The 18,201-nt window shown below is 36.4% G+C and overlaps 1 protein-coding gene across 1 annotated transcript in view; it reads left to right on the top strand.

Moving 5' to 3' along the window:
• Positions 1-18,201, top strand: part of DCTN4 (dynactin subunit 4) — a 31,292-nt gene that overhangs the window by 4,844 nt on the left and 8,247 nt on the right. Inside the window, exons 3-10 of the mRNA XM_059917519.1 lie at positions 51-229; positions 5,613-5,656; positions 7,778-7,885; positions 9,476-9,549; positions 9,783-9,895; positions 10,207-10,316; positions 15,097-15,170; positions 17,861-17,915. Coding sequence (XP_059773502.1) covers positions 51-229; positions 5,613-5,656; positions 7,778-7,885; positions 9,476-9,549; positions 9,783-9,895; positions 10,207-10,316; positions 15,097-15,170; positions 17,861-17,915 — 757 coding nt within the window. The remainder of the gene's footprint in view (positions 1-50; positions 230-5,612; positions 5,657-7,777; positions 7,886-9,475; positions 9,550-9,782; positions 9,896-10,206; positions 10,317-15,096; positions 15,171-17,860; positions 17,916-18,201) is intronic.

Genomic DNA, 18,201 nt, shown 5'->3' with positions numbered 1-18,201 from the left:
GCTCAGTAAATATTTGTTGAATGAATCAATGGTTGTTTGTCGTGTCCTAGATGCGCCAACTGCTTTGACTGTCCCGGCTGTATGCACACCCTCTCCACTCGGGCAACAAGCATTTCCACACAGCTTCCAGATGACCCAGCCAAGACCACGGTGAAGAAAGCCTATTATCTGGCCTGTGGATTTTGTCGCTGGACATCTAGAGATGTGGGCATGGCAGACAAATCTGTGGGTGAGTGAGGCGGACTTCAACATGAGATTTTGTGAAATCGGCAGTGCTCTAATTGCACACAAATCATTATTTCTGTTACCTGTTGGGAGGTAGGCGATAAATTCAGAGTATTTTGTCATTAAATCTTCTATGTTCCCACATTCTCACATGGACCATGATGTTTCATCTGAGACTTGGTAAATTATTTCATTTTCTTAAAGTTGGTAAAATAGCATTTATAAATCTGATACTTTTTTAGAATCAAAAGATTAATGTTCTTCATAAAAAATAAATGCTCCTGATGGTAGAACACACCATGAACAAACCTAAAAGATAAAAGTCACAAAGCTTGGATCATATATAACAGTCTAAAGATAAATAACCAAAAATAAGGAACCCTTAGAAATCAGAAAGCTACCCAATAGAAAGAAAGAAATTGTCAGAGGATATGAACAGCAGCTCTCAGAAATGGAAATAAAGATGGTCAATGACCAAAGTGTGCACAAATCATTGGATCTTTTTTCTTGCACACAACTTGGTGAGGTGATTTTTTTAAAGTCAATAAATATGCAAAAAGATACGTTCAGTTTTGCTAATAATCATGAAAATGCAAATTAAAACTTCGTCCATTGATTTGGCAAAATTTTAAAAATCTGGTAGTATGACAAGAATATGGGAAAATAGTTGTTTTGTCTGCTGCCATTTTAGAGAGCAGTTTGACAACATTTATTAAAATTTCAAATTGCTTTTATTCTTTTACCCAGAAATTACATGTCCAAGTACCTATCCTGGAGCATTCAAACACATGCTCAAAGATACATCTATATGTATCATAAGTGAAACAGAAAAGTTATGTATGTTTGGACCTAAAGAAAACCTAAGGTATTAAATTACCTCTCCATCATTTGAGCATTTCAAAGCAGAGGTTGCATTTACCTTTATTAGGAAACTTCCTTTATTTTTTCATATCCTGTACTCCATGGTTAATATCAGAGAGTAGAAACACTCTTTATTACAATCAGTTGAAAATCTTGAGTTGCTGTTTATTTTTTATATAAACAGCAGCACTGCTAACTCCCCATTGTCTTTTTTCTTTCTGAAATTTCATTTGTTTAATTTTGTGAAAACGTTTTAGACTTGTTAAAAATTCCCATTTTTACATTTCCATTCAAAATATCTACTTACTATTTACATGAGGAAGCCAATTAAAAACTCATTATGTTATTTGACATAACTAAAATGAAGATGGACTTCAGCTGAAAGTTTTCTACAGATTCTTACATAGTTTGGAAGTAAATATGGGTGAAGTTCCTTTAGATTCAACTCTATTCTTAAAACTTAATCCTTGGTTCTCTTGAGTTCGCCCTTTGGTTTAGAATGCTTGAGCTCTTGGTTGTTTTTCTAACTTCATAAATTATGTTGATAAAATACTATTCAAAGACAAAAAGTTAACTAAACAAGTCCCTTAAAAATGCTCATTGGTGGGTAGGCGTTTCCTGAAATGTGATTTATATTGGAAAGTTTCTGTAGCATCTTCTTAGATTGTCAGTAAATATTTGTGTGTGTGTGTGTTTTAATGTCAGTGTAGCAAGTAAATTGTTTGAATTTGTTTATGAATTTATGTTAAATGTAAAAAACAACCTCAAAGTGACACTTAGTTCAGTGAGTTAAAGTGTATTTTTTCCATGTTTGTATTTTGTTTCTTTTTATCAAGTTAAAGAAACGAAGCCTAGAAATCCAAATGGATTTCTCAGTTTGTTACTCTGTAAGTGCTTTTTTAATATTTTTTGGACTGTAAGCTATTAGGATTGGAGAATTTATTTTTCAGAGTTTAAAGGCTGTGCTTGTTTCTAGAAATCTAGCTCCTCTAGGGTATCTTGACAGTGATAATTGAATACTAGGAGTTCTTAAGGAGTACAGATAATTTCATTTCTTCCATGATGTCACTGGTGTCTGGGAAGCCCTGAAACCACTTTAGTTACAACTATTTGTTTATTTTTAAGTAAGCCATTGTGTCAGTAACGTGAAGAAACTTTTTAATGTCTCTCAAATTTATATTTAGAATAAATCACCAGTTCTAAAAACACAATTAGGTAAAACATTCAGATTTTCTAAAATATTACTAAAACATTTCTTTCACATAATTATTTTTCATAATTGCCTTAAGGCAACTTTTAAAATATAAATATTGTACTTAAGGATGTTATTGCTACATTTTCTTGCAGGGGGCTATAGTGTCACCTTCAACAGGAGTCCTTTTTATTTGGAAAAAAAGTTATTTTTAATTATACAAATAATACACTTTCATGAACTTATCACCCAGCTTAAGAAATTAAACATAACCAAAACAGTGTAAGCCCATTGTATAGCCTTCCCCCCACTGCATCTGCCTTCTTCTGCCTTCAAGACAGAGATAGTCATCACAATCCTGAATTCAGATGGTCATCAGTGTCCATGCATGTTTTTGCACTTCTTCATGTATGTATGTAGCCACTAGCAAAGAATGCTTCTCAACTTGAAACAAATGGAACCATGCTTTGTGCATCCTGCTACAATTTATCTCTATCAGGTTTGTGGTATGTAGTTGTGATGGTGGGTGATTCATGCATCACTTACCACAGATTACTTCTTCACTCTTCTTCTTCACATTTAGGTTGTTTTCAGTTTTTTGGTTCTGACAACAGTGCTGTTAGAAACATTCTTGTGTGTGTTTCCTGTCAGAAGAGCAAGGGTTTCTCTGTATAACAAAGTAAAATTGGTGGTTTTAAGATGTGTACATGTTTAGCTCTCCAAAATGGTTTACCAATTTTTGCTCCCACTAATAATATATGAGTAGACTACCCATTGCTCCAGATCTCCGGCAGCTCTTAGCATTGTTGGACTTCTTTCAAGTTTTTCCAAACTGATGGTTGTGAAATGTCATCTCATTACAGTTTCTGCACCCCCCCTTTTTTTTTGATTAGCTTTATTGAGATATAATTTACATACAATGAAGCTCACCAATTTTAAGTGTAAAATGCTTTGATTTTTGTCAGATGTGTATAGCCATGTAGCCACCTCCACAATCATAGAACATTTCTGTTACCCCAGAAAGTTCTCTCATGCCCCTTTGCAGTCACTTCCTTCCCCCCACCTCCTGACCCCTGACTACCACTGATTTCTTTCTTTCACTGTAATTGTGCCTCTTCTAGAAGTTTATATAATTGGAGTAGTTTAGTCTGTTGTGTCTGTCTTCTTTCACTTAGCATAATGCTTCTGAGGTTCGTTCGTGTTTTTGCTTTTTATTTTTGAGTTGTATTCTATTGTATGGATATACCATAATTTGTTTATTCATTCTCCAGTTACTGGACATTGAATTTTTTGCAGTTTAGGGCTCATATGTATAAAGCTGGCTATGAACATTTGCCTAGAAATCTTAGCGTGAATATGTATTTTCATTTTTCTTGAGTATATACCTAGGAATGGAATTGCTGAGTCCTAGGGTTAAGTGTATGTTTTCCTTGACTGAAAACTGCCAAACTGTTTTCCACAGCTGTACTATTTTGGGTCCTCACCAGCAGTGTAGGAGAGTTCCAGTTCCTCATCAACTATTAGTATTGTTTTTTTTTTTTTTCATCTTGGCCATTCTAGTGAGTGGGCAGTGATACCTCATTGTGGTTTTAATTTGCATTTTCTTAATGTGCTTGTTTGCCATCTATGTATTTTCTTTGGTGAAGTGTTTGTACAAATCTTTTGCCTATTTTTAAACTGAGTTTTAATCTTTTTATTGAGTTGTGAGAGTTCTGTATTGTGGATACAGGTCCTTTGTTGAATATATATTTTGCAAATATTTTCTCCCAGTCTGCGGCTTGCCTTTTTATTTTCTCAGCTGTGTCTTTTGAAGAACACAAGTTTCTAATTTTTTTTAATTTTTATTTTAATTTTATTTTTGGCTGCATTGGGTCTTTGTTGCTGCACTTGGGCGAGCTGCAGCGAGCGGGGGCTACTCTTCGTTGTGGTGCATGGGCTTCTCATTGCGGTGGCTTCTCGTTGCAGAGCACGGGCTCTAGGCATGTGGGCTCAGTAGTTGTGGCTCATGGGCTCTAGAGCGCAGGCTCAGTAGTTGTGGCGCACAGGCTTAGTTGCTCCTTGGCATGTGGGATCTTCCCGGACCAGTGCTCGAAACTGTGTCCCCTGTATTGGCAGGCGGATTCTTAACCACTGCGCCACCACGGAAGCCCTACAAGTTTCTAATTTTCATGAGGTTCAGTTTATCAGTTTTTTATTTTATAGTTGTGCCCTTTGTGTTCTAGTAAAGAAACTTTAGCCTAACCCAAGGTTGCTAAGATTTTCACTTCTGTTTTCTTCTAGAAATATTATAGTTTCAGCTCTTACATATAAGTTTATTACCATTTCAGGGTAAATTTTGTAAATGTTGTGAGGTAAGGGTCGAGGTTAATTTTTTGTAAATTGTTACAGCACCATTTGTTGAAAGTATTCATTATGGTTTTACTTTCAGCTTTCTGGAATAATCTTTTCCCATATGATTTGTGCTTTTGTCTCTTATGTAAGAAACTCTTCTCTAAACTGAGGTCGTAGAACACAGAAATTGCCCAGTGTTGCAGATACGGGCAAGTTCTCTGGAGTCAGACTGCCTGAGTTTGAATCCTGGCTTTACCGCTTACTATCTCTATGACTTTGGGCAAGTTATTTAATTCTCTGAGCCTCAATTTCCTCATTTGTAAAATAAGACTAATAATGAGAGTCCCTACCACAGCGCGTTATTTTTTTTTTAATGAATTTATTTATTTATTTATTTATGGCTGTGTTGGGTCTTTGTTGCTGCACGTGGGGGGCTTTCTCTAGTCACGGCAAGCAGGGGCTACTCTTTGTTGCGTTGTGCGGACTTCTCATTGCGGAGCACGGGCTCTAGGCTCTGTGGCTTCAGTAGTTGCAGCACGCAGGCTCAGTAGTTGTGGCTCGCGGGCTCTCTAGCACAGGCTCAGTAGTTGTGGCACGTGGGCTTAGTTGCTCTGCAGCATGTGGGATCTTCCCAGATCAGGGCTTGAACCCATGTCCCCTGCATTGGCAGGTGGATTCTTAACCACTGAGCCACCAGGGAAATCCTCAGAGGGTTATTATGAGGATAAAATAGAGTGTGATACATTTCAAATACCTGGCACAGAAGTTATACATGTGTTAGTTGTAGTTGTGGTCCTAATGGTGGTTATTATTATCACCATCATTATATTTAAAGAAAAAATTTCATTCTGAGCCCTTCGGTCTGTATAATTTCTAGGATTCTTTCTTGGAAATTCTGTGATTTTATGTTTTTAAGCTTTATTTTGTGGCCTGCAGATGACCTGTTTTTGTGAAAATAAAATCAAATTATGTAAGTCTTGTTTAATATTCCTTTATTTTGCAGCTAGTGGTGGTTGGCAGGAACCTGAAAATCCTCACACGCAACGGGTAAGTAAAGGGTCATCAGAGAGAGGATGAAATGAGAAAAGATGAAGAAAAAGACCATTTTATCAGTGTATATGGCATATGCTTATAAATCCATGATGTGTATTTTGGTGTTTTTTACACTTAGAAAGTGCTTCTCGTTGTAAGACATTAAATCACAGTGGCAGTTTTTTCCAGTCTGACTTAAGTTAATAGAGAAACCTAGGTGTAGTTTTAGTTCTGTACTCAGGTTGTGAATTGGAAAAGGGAAATGATACGTTTCTGTTTTCCACGTACCCACCAACTATGTTAAGGGTCCATTTGTTCTCAGAAATATCATCAACATATAAACATTTTAACTCTTGGAAACACCACTAATTTGGAAGATGCCATTGGACTCAGTAGTGGTTGCTTATAGAATCATGATTTAGACATCCTTTAATAGTTCACAGTGAATTGATCTCTGCAGTATACATTAGAACTGATTTTGTTGCCCCTGGAAGTAGAATATTAGAGAGATGATAAAATGCTATCGAAATGAAGTTGTACAGACTGCAAATTAAATAGTAATTTATAATTATTCACTTATGACATCAGCAAAAATTAGAAATACTGAAAATATCTTGGATGGGAATGTATGGAATTTGACCTTTTCACATATACTATTGTTAGTGTAAATTAGTACAGATTTCTTGGTCTCTCAGCAGTATCTACTTCCTGGACTCTGACCTACAGAAATACTTGTACTTATGCACAAAAATATGTATATTCATTTATCAAACACTTATCAAGCATGTGCTGCATACTGTGTGTCAGGGATTGTGCTGAACAATAGGAATACATGGTCCTTACCCTCATAGAGCTTAAGTCTAATGGGAAAACAAAAATCAATTAAATAATCCCCAGATAAAGGAAAAACTCAAGGTAATATGAAGGAGAGAGAAACTGTGCATGTGGGCATTTATTAGGGGGAGTTTCAACTAGGTAGGTCCACATCTGAGGATTGCGCTAGGATCTGAGGATGACAGGCAGAGAAGGGAAAGAATTCAGGGCGGAGGAACAGCATAGGCAAAGAGCTTGTAAGTGGAAGGAGCAAAGCAAGTTATAGACAAGAAGGCGAGTGTGCCAGAGTGGAGCATAGCAGTAGGTGAATGGAGAAAAGATCTGGGGTCAGACTGTGCAGAACCATGTGGACCAAGTTAAGGAGTCTGAGAAGCCTTTAAAGCAAAAGAGCTGAAAGGATCAGGATAGTGTTTCTAAAAAATAATTACTGCTGAATTGAGAGGACAAGAGTGGGTACCAGGGGACCATTTAAGTGCTCTCAGAGGAAATGGTTAAATACCTTTAGGACATCTGTACCGTTTAATAAGATGCAGCCTTTAAAAAGAATGAGGTAGATCTATTTGTACTGAATGGAAAGTTCATGGCACTTACAGTGAAAAAGTTTTAAAATAGTATGTTTTTTCCCCTTATATGAAAAATAAAAAGAGCTGTATTTATTTTACACATATAAAAGCGATATGTCTGTACATGCATTTTTTTAATGTATGCAGGATATAATATCATACCCGTGTCTGTAAGTGTGTAAGAAAGATATCTGAACTTTAATGGTGGATACCTGTGGTGAGGGGAAGGGTGGACTTGGGCGTGAGAGATAAAAGAGAAGTTTCACTTTTTATTCTTTATGTTTCTATATTGTTTGAACTTTTCACAGTTATCATATATTGCTTTTATGATTAAAATATATTTTTTAAATGAAAATATGTGATGGAGAGTGGGAGAAAATAAAGTATGAAATGTCACATCCTTGGAAGTAGGTGGTCCTCTGGTCATGCAGAGAAAATAGGAGCAGTTGTGAGGGGAAGTAAGCAATGAAGTTAGAGAGCAGTGAAAAGAGAGCATGAAATTTTCAAGCCTTTTCATTGCTCATTTCTTCCTGTTGTTGAGCTTGAAGGTTCCATTTCAATTCTGAAAATAGAGCATGTAATGAAGACAAATTCTCTTTGAAGAAGAGGGCAAACTTGCCCACCTTAATAAATCTGTCTTGTCTATTCATTATATGTCTAGTCAGTGGAGTTGATTAATTTTGTAAGTTTCTTGTTAGCTTTTTCGTGAAACGAATACTGAGTCTTTGATTTCTTACAGATGAACAAACTGATTGAATATTACCAGCAGCTTGCTCAGAAGGAGAAGGTTGAGCGAGATCGCAAGAAACTGGCACGGCGTAGAAACTATATGCCTTTGGCTTTTTCGGTGAGAAATTGGTACAAAAAGGAGTTTGCAATTCATGGATCAAGACCAGTGTGGCATAAGAACAGGGAACGTTTCAGAAAGTGGCCATTGTCCCTAGATTCCTGAACGATGGCTAACAGAAAAAGGTTCCTCAGGTGATAGGTGTCTAAGTCCAGCGGTTACGCTTTTGCCATATCATTAGTTCTGTTTGAGTTCTTTGAGTTTTAAGTACATTTGTGTTTCTTTCTCCATCACACCCCTTTCTCTTCTGATCATTCCTAAAGAGGCTACTGTTTAGTTTTGTAGGCACCCACATTTACAGCTTTCGGATATTACAGAAAGTCAGGAGAATATGGGCGAGTGGTAGGTTTTATCCATATTACCCTGTAGCCCACCCACCTTTGGCATCCTGGTAGTAGTGGTTTCCCAGCTTTAGTTACCATAATTTTTTGGCCCCTTCCAATATTTCTCCAGTATAAAAAACCCTGACTTTTACACAGAGCATTTTTGTGGTTAAATAAGTAGTGCTATATGCAGGTGTAATTTTTGATAGGAATTATTTACAAAAGTCATTCTCTACTCGTTTGTAAACTACCAATTAGAAGCAAGAAATTAGGATTTGGAGCTTTTGCTATTGTCCCCCAAGTTTTATTTGCTCTCACAGAACAGTTTATTTTCTGTGTGTTTGCTTGGAGCCAAGCAGGTTGGCATTTAATAAATAATGTTTATTGAATAGCAATGATATGTCAAGCTCTGTGCTAAGCACTTTATGCATATTATTTTGTTTAATCCTCACAACAATCCTGTGTAGTAGGTGGTATATCCCCATTTTACGCTGAAGGGAATGAGACCTGTAAAGGTTAATTAACTTCTTTTACTGCCTCTGCATGAGAATTAAGGCATTAAAACCCTAAGAATTGGTAAGGTTCATATAAAAATATCTAGTTTAGAATTTAATAAAACATTAAAACTTGCAAAGCATCCATATTTGCCAGAGATTTTTATGAAGTCTCAGTGAATTTTTTGACCAATCCAGTGGTATAATCAGCATATGCACTAGTGTATTTAGGAGAGGAATTTGAATTAAATGTGTTATTCTTCCAACTTTCCCATATAAGCTGCCTGCTGTATGAGTTTGCTTCTATCTGATGCTGCATTTTTTGTCTCTGTTGCAACCTGCTGCTATTTTGGGGCCTACAGCAACATACTATTCATGTAGTGGTAAGTTCTCTTTTATGATTCTTGCTAACCCTGAAGAAGTTAGCAGATGATCACTGGTGTTCCAAGAAGACGTTCATCGTGTATCTTAGATACTCAACATAGTTCTGGTCTAAGCCATAGCTTAGATATTCTTAGATTATCACATTTTGCTCATTTTCACTGTATTAATGTAGTTTCAATCTCCATGTTCGGTGCTTTTGTTATTATTTTAAGAGTAAGATGATGTGGGGCTACAATTACTCTCTTTAAAAGAAGCTTTAAAATTAGCTTTTTTTTTTTTTTGGCTTATTTCCCTGAGCTTCTCATGCTGTCCCTCCCAAAATTCTTTATTTTGATACACAGGATATATAAAAGTAGAATTTCTAATAGGAATTTCTGAACTCTGTTTAGGACAAATATGGTCTTGGAACCAGGCTTCAGCGACCACGAGCTGGTACAACCATCAGTACCCTTGCTGGACTTTCGTAAGTTTGGACGTTAAATGGCTTTGAGGGAAAAAGCTGATATCAAAATGAATATTGAAGGAATGTGGTTTTAAAGTTAATAACAGTTGCCAATGGGGAAGAAGATACTCATACTTAGGAAAAACCTAAACAGAAAGAATATTCTACAATGGAGTAATACTTCAATTATTGATATCATGGACTTTGAAGATATTGAGGTGGACCCTTGAGAAATGATGGCTTTTATCTTTTAGCCTTAAAGAAGGAGAGGACCAGAAAGAGATCAAGGTTGAGCCAGCTCAGGCTGTAGATGAAGTGGAACCTCTACCTGAAGACTATTATACGAGACCAGTAAATTTAACAGAGGGTAATTTTATACATGATTCTGCTTTGTTTCTATTTTACATCTAATTCTGTTTTTACTTATATGTCTTGTGATTTGAGGGTTTTTCTTTGAGATTTTTAATAGCATAGTTGTTAGTACTAAAATGAATCATGTAGAAAATAAAATAGATGTAATCATTTGAAGAACTTGAAAACGTCTGTCAAATTTCTGTATTATAGTTTTTTGAAGAGCACTATTCACAAAGGCAGTGTTATTTTGTGTAATTATCTCATATACGTCTGATTTTGAGCAAGTCAGTGTAAACCAAGCTTGGTTTCTGCCTTTCATGCTAGTGACCACCCTTCAGCAGCGCCTCTTACAGCCTGACTTCCAGCCAATCTGTGCTTCACAGCTCTATCCTCGTCACAAGCATCTTCTGATCAAACGGTCCCTGCGCTGCCGAGTAAGTATTCCTTTCTGTAGAGTTGTCATTTGTGTAAGAGAAAAGCAAAAATAAACACAATTGGCATCTGGTCAGTATCAAAACCTCTGGAATGTAGTAAATGTAGAAAATGCTTGTAGATAACGTTCCTGTGTCCAGGCACTACTTTAAAACTTTCAAGATAAACTTAATCCCCCTAACTCAGTGAGGTAGGTACTATTGTTACCCTTGTTTTACAGATGTGGAAGCTGGGGTATTTGAAGGTTAAGTTCATACTGCTAACCCCTAAAAGAATACTGAAAGAATATAAAGCTTTTAGGCCAGTAGAGAGGGGAAAAAAAGGACTAATAAAAAAAATCAATTTAAAAGAAAGCAAGAAAGAAGAAAAATCAGCAAAAGCCTCTGGGAATCTATGAAACTAACAACAGGGTTTCTTCAATAAATAAAAGAAACATTGTAAAAGAAAACAAAGTATGAAAGAGAAAATGGAAAGGAAACCTTTGCGATCAGTACCGTCCAACAGAACTTTTCTGTGGTGATAGAAATGTTCTTTATCTGCATAGTCCAGCATGTTAGCCACTAGTCACCTGTGGCTACTGAGCACTTGAAATATGGTAGTGCAGTTGAGGGCCTGAATCTTTCTAAGATGAAATTCATTTAAATAATCACATGTGACTAGTAGCTCCTGTTATCAAATAACACAGCGTTAGATTAGAAGAGACTTACGAGGCCTATCAACCAAACACAGTGTATAGACTTTAATTCCTGATTCAAACACAGCATAGAAAGATAGAAAGGGACCAGGGGAGGAGGGAGGGAGGAAAGAAAAATGTGTGGAACCTTTGGGGAAATTTAAATACTGGATTTTTTAATGCTATTAAAAGAATTATTCATTTTTTTAGGGATAATAATGGTATTGTTATTTTTTTTAAGTATCTTTATCTTTTAGAGCTGCATACCAATGTTTAAGGATGAAATGACATGATGTCCCATATTTGTTTCAAAATAGGCATAGGGAGTGGGTAAGAGTCTAGGTGAAACAAGATTGGCCATTGTTGCTAACATGTTGCTAATTGTTGAAGCTGGGTGGCTGGTACCAAGGGATTTATAATACTACTCTGTATTTTTGCATATGTTAAAAAATTTCTATATTGAAAAACCTTTTTAGAAAGAAAGGGGCTTCCCTGGTGGCGCAGTGGTTGAGAATCCGCCTGCCAGTGCAGGGGACATGGGTTCGAGCCCTGGTCCAGGAAGATCCCACATGCCGCGGAGCAACTAAGCCCGTGCGCCACAACTATTGAGCCTGCGCTCTAGAGCCCACGAGCCACAACTACTGAAGCCCGTGGGCCTAGAGCCTGTGCTCCGCCACAAGAGAAGCCACCACAATGAGAAGCCCGCTCACCACAACTAGAGAAAAGCCCGCGCGCAGCAACGAATACCCAAGGCAGCCAAAAATAAATAAATAAATTTATTAAAAAAAAAAAAAGAAAGGAAAAGCCCACTTTAAATATAAAGACACATATAGATTAAAAGTAAATGGAGAAATCCAAAAATGGGCAGAAGACCTAAATAGACATTTCTCCAAAGAAGACATACAGATGGTCAGGAAGCACATGAAAAGCTGCTCAACATCACTGATAATTAGAGAAATGCAAATCAAAACTACAATGAGGTATCAGCACACCAGTTAGAATGGGCCTCACCAGAAAAATCTACAAGCAAAAAATGCTGGAGAGGGTGTGGAGAAAAGGGAACCCTCTTACACTGTTGGTGGGAATGTAAATTGATACAGCCACTATGGAGAGCAGTATGGAGGTTCCTTAAAAAACTAAAAATAGAATTACCATATGATCCAGCAATCCCACTACTGGGCATATACCCAGAGAAAACCATAATTCAAAAAGACACATTCACCCCAGTGTTCATTGCAGCACTATTTACAATAGCCAGGTCATGGAAGCAACCTAAATGCCCATCGACAGATGAATGGGTAAAGAAGTTGTGGTACATATATGCAGTGGAATATTACTCAGCCATAAAAAGGAACGAAATTGGGTCATTTGTTGAGACGTGGATGGATCTAGAGACTGTGATACAGAGTGAAGTAAGTCAGAAAGAGAAAAATATCATATATTAACGCATGTATGTGGAACCTAGAAAAATGGTACAGATGAACCGGTTTGCAGGGCAGAAGTTGAGACACAGATGTAGAGAACAAACGTATGGACACCAAGGGGGAAAGGCACGGTGGGGGGGGGGATGGTGGTGTGATGAATTGGGCGATTGGGATTGACATGTATACACTGATGTGCATAAAATTGATGCCTAATAAGAACCTGCTGTATAAAAAAATAAATAAAATTCAAAAATTAAAAAAAAAGTAAATGGAGAAAAATATACCATGTCAATACTAATTGAAAGGAAGCAAGAGTAGCCATATTAATTTCAGACAGAACAGACTTCAAAGTAAGGACAGTTACGAGGGATAAAGAAGGGTATTACATAACGGTAAAGGGGTCAGTTCTCCAAGAAGATGTAACAATTTTTAACGTGTATGTGCTGAACAATAGAGTGTCAAACTGTGTGAGGCAAAACCTGATAGAACTGCAGGAGAAATAGATGAGTCCACCATCGTAGTTGGAGTCTTCAACACCTGTCTCTCAGAAATGGACAGATCCAGCAGGCAAAAAATCAGTTTCGTATTGACCCATCGATCTCACTTCTAGGAGTCTACCCTGAAGGTACACCTCTACCAGCCAAAATATATAGAGGTTAAGGTACATCCACACAATGAGTACCAAAATATAAAACAGAATGTACTAATGTGGGATGTATTTTTAAATGCAAAAAGCAGGGTGCGCAGCAGTTACATAACTTTTTGTATAAGAAAAGAGGGAAAATAAATATATATTTAAACATAAAAAATATTTGTGTATGTTCGATTAATAGACTGTTGGAACAGAATAGAGAAAGCAGAAACAGACTCATGCATGTGTGGAAACTTGATTTTACTAAATATGGCCTTGCAGGTCACTGGGGAAAGAATACTATTGAAATTTTGCTAGGTCAAATGAATCTATGAAAAATAAAATAAAATTGGGTCTCTAACTCACACCATACACAAAAGTCAATTTCAGGAGCATTGGAAACTTTAAAGAGTAAATATGATGACCAGTATGTCTAGAAGGAAATATGGGAGAATATTTTTTGTGGCTTCTAGTTAAGGGAGTAGTCAGAAAATAAGACAAACCATAAAGGAAAAGTTATATATTTGACACATTAAAAGTAAAGTTTATACCCCCATTCCAAAGAAAACCCATAAAGAAATGAAAAGGTAGGCCATAGACTGAAAAAAGTAATTTGTAAGGTATATAATTGACAATTAGTATCCAGAATATGTAAAGAAGTATAGCAAATCAGTAAGGAAAAGATACCCTGTATAAAAATAACAAGTAGGTACTAACTTGCAATTTATGGCAGAGGAAATCCCAATACCCAATAAATAGGAAAGATACGCAAACATGTACAGTAATCAGGGAAATGTACATTAAAACTACAGTGAGAAACCATTTCATAGTCATCAGATCGGCAAAAGTTAGCAGTTTGGCAATATCCATCAAAATAATAAATGCATGCACCCACTTTTAGGAAATTATCCTACAGATACATTTATATGTGTGGGAAGTGATTTGCATACAAGATTACTCATTGCTGCATTATTTGTAGTAGCAAAATCAAGGAAATATCAATTTGGGTCTGGTTACATAAGTTATGGAAATCATTACAGTAGGACACAGAGGTACATCTGTGTGTGCTGGTATGTCATTCCAAGATCAATTCAGTGAAAAAGGCAGAAGAATATAAAATGTTCTCTTTTGTGTTACTGTGAAAAAGAAAGGTGATGTATGTGTATACTTCTATGCGCATCAGCTATCTGAGAAAACACATGAGAAGCTTGTTGGCTCTGGGGAGAGGAACAGTGGGACAGGTAACTGGTATCTTTACACTGTTTCTTTTTTATACCATTAAAAAAAATGTTTTAACCGGATGCATGTGGAACCCATTGAAGAAAGTAAGCAAGTAATTGTTACTGTATTTTAAAGCATGAGATCTGGAATCACACCACTTGGACTTAAATCCCAGCTCCAAGTCTTACTGGCTCTGAAGTTTGCACAGATTATATACCTTTCCTGTGTCCCATTTTTATCATCTGTGACATAGGGACAATAATAATTATAGTACCTACACCTACCTCATAAAGTTGATGTGATGTTTAAATTCATTTAAACCAAGAATATATATCTTTTAGGCTAGTAGAAAGGAAATTAAAAAGGACTAATAATAATATAAAAGAAAACAAGGAAGGGACTTCCCTGGCGGTCAGGTGGTTAAGACTCCACATTTCCACTGCAGGGGACATGGGTTCAAATCCTGGTCAGGGAACTAAGATCACGCATGCCGCAAGGCACGGGCAAAAAAACAAACAAAACAAAACAAGGAAGAGGAAAACTCAGAAAAATCCACATCGTTCACACTTAACAAGTCTGTGTTATTATTTCAGTAGTTTTGAAGCACTACAAGGTTATTAATATTTGATAGTGTGGTTGCATATTTCCAGAAGTCCAAAACATCTTTTGTATATTTTGGTTATGGGTAGTATACACTCTATTTCAAAACATCTGTGATCTTGCAGCAAAATAAATCCAAACTGTAGTAAATGCTATGCTTCTGGATTTGGCAGGTCTCTGGATCAGCAGAGTGTGTTCCTGTTTTCCTCTGATACATATTTTTTTCGTTTTAGAAATGTGAACATAATCTGAGCAAGCCAGAATTTAATCCAACATCTATCAAATTCAAAATCCAGCTGGTTGCTGTGTGAGTATTTGGGATTGGTGTTTTGGGTTACTGTTTTTTTTTTTGTTTTTTCACTGTGACATGTGCTTACTCTTGGCTTAGAAAAAGAAAGAGAAACTACCTCAGAATAATCTTGCTGTTTTGTTCCTGTTTTGGTTTTGAAATACATACCAGGAAGTTTAAGGCAAATATACAGACACAGAATCCAGGGTGTTATATCAGGGCACGTGATAGTATGGTTTGTGGCAATGTGGTATGTTGCTGGTTGGAGAGTCACTAGTCATTCATCACAAATGATAAAGTACCTCCGTTTGGGAATGATCTCTTAAAAAAATTAATAAAATATATCAGATGGAAGAATATCCCTGTAACAATGTTCATGCTATTTAACTGTGTTCTGATAATGCTTTGTTGAGTGGGATAAAAATGATTAAATTAGCGTTAACTCACTGAGACTTGTCAGTAGAAGGGAATTTTGTGTATGAAAATCATCTATGAAACAAGAAAAATTAGGAAACAATTGTCTTGACTTTAGGGTGAGAGAGCCCTTCCCAAGTAAGGCAGGAAGCCCAGAAGCCACTAAGGAAAGTAGCCAGCTTTGACGTTAGCAGAAAGATATGAGTTGTAAAAACCAAAATTGACAACAAAGTCCTGAGACGGTAGAGCAAGAAAGAATATTTGCTACTCCATGATAAATAAAAGTTGAATATCTCTGGAATGGGCTTGTTGTGGGGGGATGAGGTAGGGCAAAGGATTTGAACATGTAGCTCACAGAAGAGAAATTCCAAATGGCCGGTAAATATATGGAAAGATGCTGAGACTTGATAGGAAAAATTTTAAATAATAAGTAGTAGTGAGTGCTCGTGAGCGTGTGGGTAAACATACTTGCATACATTGTTGGTAGACTGAATTGCTAGAGTCTTTTTTTGGAGAGAGACCTGGAATATCAAGACAAAATGACATAGACCTTTTAACCTGGTAGTACTATCTCAGGAATCTATTCTGTAGAAACAAAGCAATATATAAAGACCAATACATAAAGATACATTTATAAAGATGTATGTTATAACATTTTAAAGGCAAAAAGCTGGAAACAATTTTAATGTCAAACTGATTAACCATTAAAGAAATAACTGATTAAATTGAGATACACTCAGGTAGAATATTATGCAACAATTAAAAAGAAATCATTGGCAGTCAAAATGGCAGAGAAGTGCTGGTCTCATGACTTAGGAGGAAGAAACTAGGAGGGCCAGATATGGGTTCTGGCACTTACAGAATTTGTCTAAACTGATTTCCCTCATCTCTGAAATGGGCATAATACCAGTCCTGCCTCTCTCTTGTGGTTGTTGAGAAGGATCAAATGAGCTTTGTGTTCACAAATGCTTTGTAACTGTAAATCACCGTACAGTATGTTCTGTTTTCCCAAGTGCTACTTAATGCCTGACTGGTTAGGACTACAAAAATGGCATGTGAAGTGTGGTACGAACTCCTTTCTTAATTAAGAATTACACTCATTACAGAAATCCTGAATGGCAGGATGTGCTTTGCATCAATTTCTTAAGTTTGCTTTGAAAAAAAGTGCTTTTCTTCTGGAATCATGGCAGAGTCACCGGGGAATCTTAATACATATGTTCTGGTCACACATCAGACCAGCTAAATCCAAATCCTTGATAGTGGGGCTCTTGAATTTGTATCAAGTTACTCAGGTAGTCCTGATGACCGTCATGAAAAATACCTAGTAAGAAGTTAAAATACCTTAATGCTAAGATGCACTCCTACCCCTGCCCACTTGTGTTTCTGCAATAGATTTTGTCTTACGTTAATATATGCACGATAACATTTATGCATGCTTTGTTCCAAGCACTTTTTGCACTATTATTTAATTTATTCTTCACAATAACCTCAAGATAAAGGTACTTTCAATGTTCTCATTTTATAACCGAGGCACAAAGAGGTAAATATCTTGCCCTGCTCTTTACAAAGAAGTATCTTGGTATATAAACACTAAGCTGGAATTTGAACCTGGGTTTTGAGGTTTTGAGTCCAGAACAAGCACATATAAGTACAAAATTCTATTGTCTTATTTAGAGAGGTAGTGTAACATAGTGGTTAAGAGCAAGGACCCTGCAGCCAGACTGCCTAGATTTGAATGCTGGCCGCTTACCAGCAAGCTGCTTCTCCCAAGCCTAGTTTCTTCCTCTTTATAATGGGGATAATAGTAATATCTATTTTACGCAGTTGCAGTGAAGATTACATGAGTTAATATTTGTAACATACTTCAAATGTTACACATAGTAAGTGCTATATAAAAGTGGTAAGTTTTTGGTAGTGTTTTTATACCCCTACAATGTATTATTAAATCAGTCTTGGATCTTGTAACCAGTTGCCTATAGATTTACAGAAATGAGTTAATAAAAATCTCAAAAAATATATCTAATCAGTATATAAGGTAGAGATATCTGCCATGATGCACCCACATATGTAGGCTGTAAACTAGAGGTATACGTAAGATTTCAGAAAGAATCCATTACCAGTTTGGTTTCATATCTTAAGTTCTTATCATAGTGGTATGATTCTTTAAAATTTTCTCTGACATGTTCTAATTAACGTGAAGAAATCGTTTCTTTGCTGCACTAGCTTTAAAAAAAAAAAGTAACAATTTTAAGAGACTCCAATGACCATTAATGCATTTTTTTATTCACGCATAGCAATTATATCCCAGAAGTGAGAATCATGTCAATTCCCAACCTTCGCTACATGAAGGTTAGTACCATGCTTATTTACGGGAAGAGAAAGAATTAATTGATCAAAGATGTGTGCATATGTGTATGTGGTGGCTGTGTGTATTTGACATGGGATGCAATGAACAAGGGATAAAGAAGAAAGTTTGAAATAATAAAGGGATTGAGATTTTAAGTGTCCTTAAGCTGGGATTCTTGATAACAGCACCTTTGAAATATATGCAGAAGGAGCAGTGTGCACATTACATTGAGGTAGAATCATGGCAGGGAAAGAAAGGAGATGTTAGACCCCACAGGCATCTTCAGCT

This window comes from Balaenoptera ricei, chromosome 3, assembly GCF_028023285.1.
Source record: "Balaenoptera ricei isolate mBalRic1 chromosome 3, mBalRic1.hap2, whole genome shotgun sequence".
In the NCBI taxonomy this organism is placed as follows: domain Eukaryota; kingdom Metazoa; phylum Chordata; class Mammalia; order Artiodactyla; family Balaenopteridae; genus Balaenoptera; species Balaenoptera ricei.
This window is presented reverse-complemented; position numbering and strand designations above follow the sequence as displayed.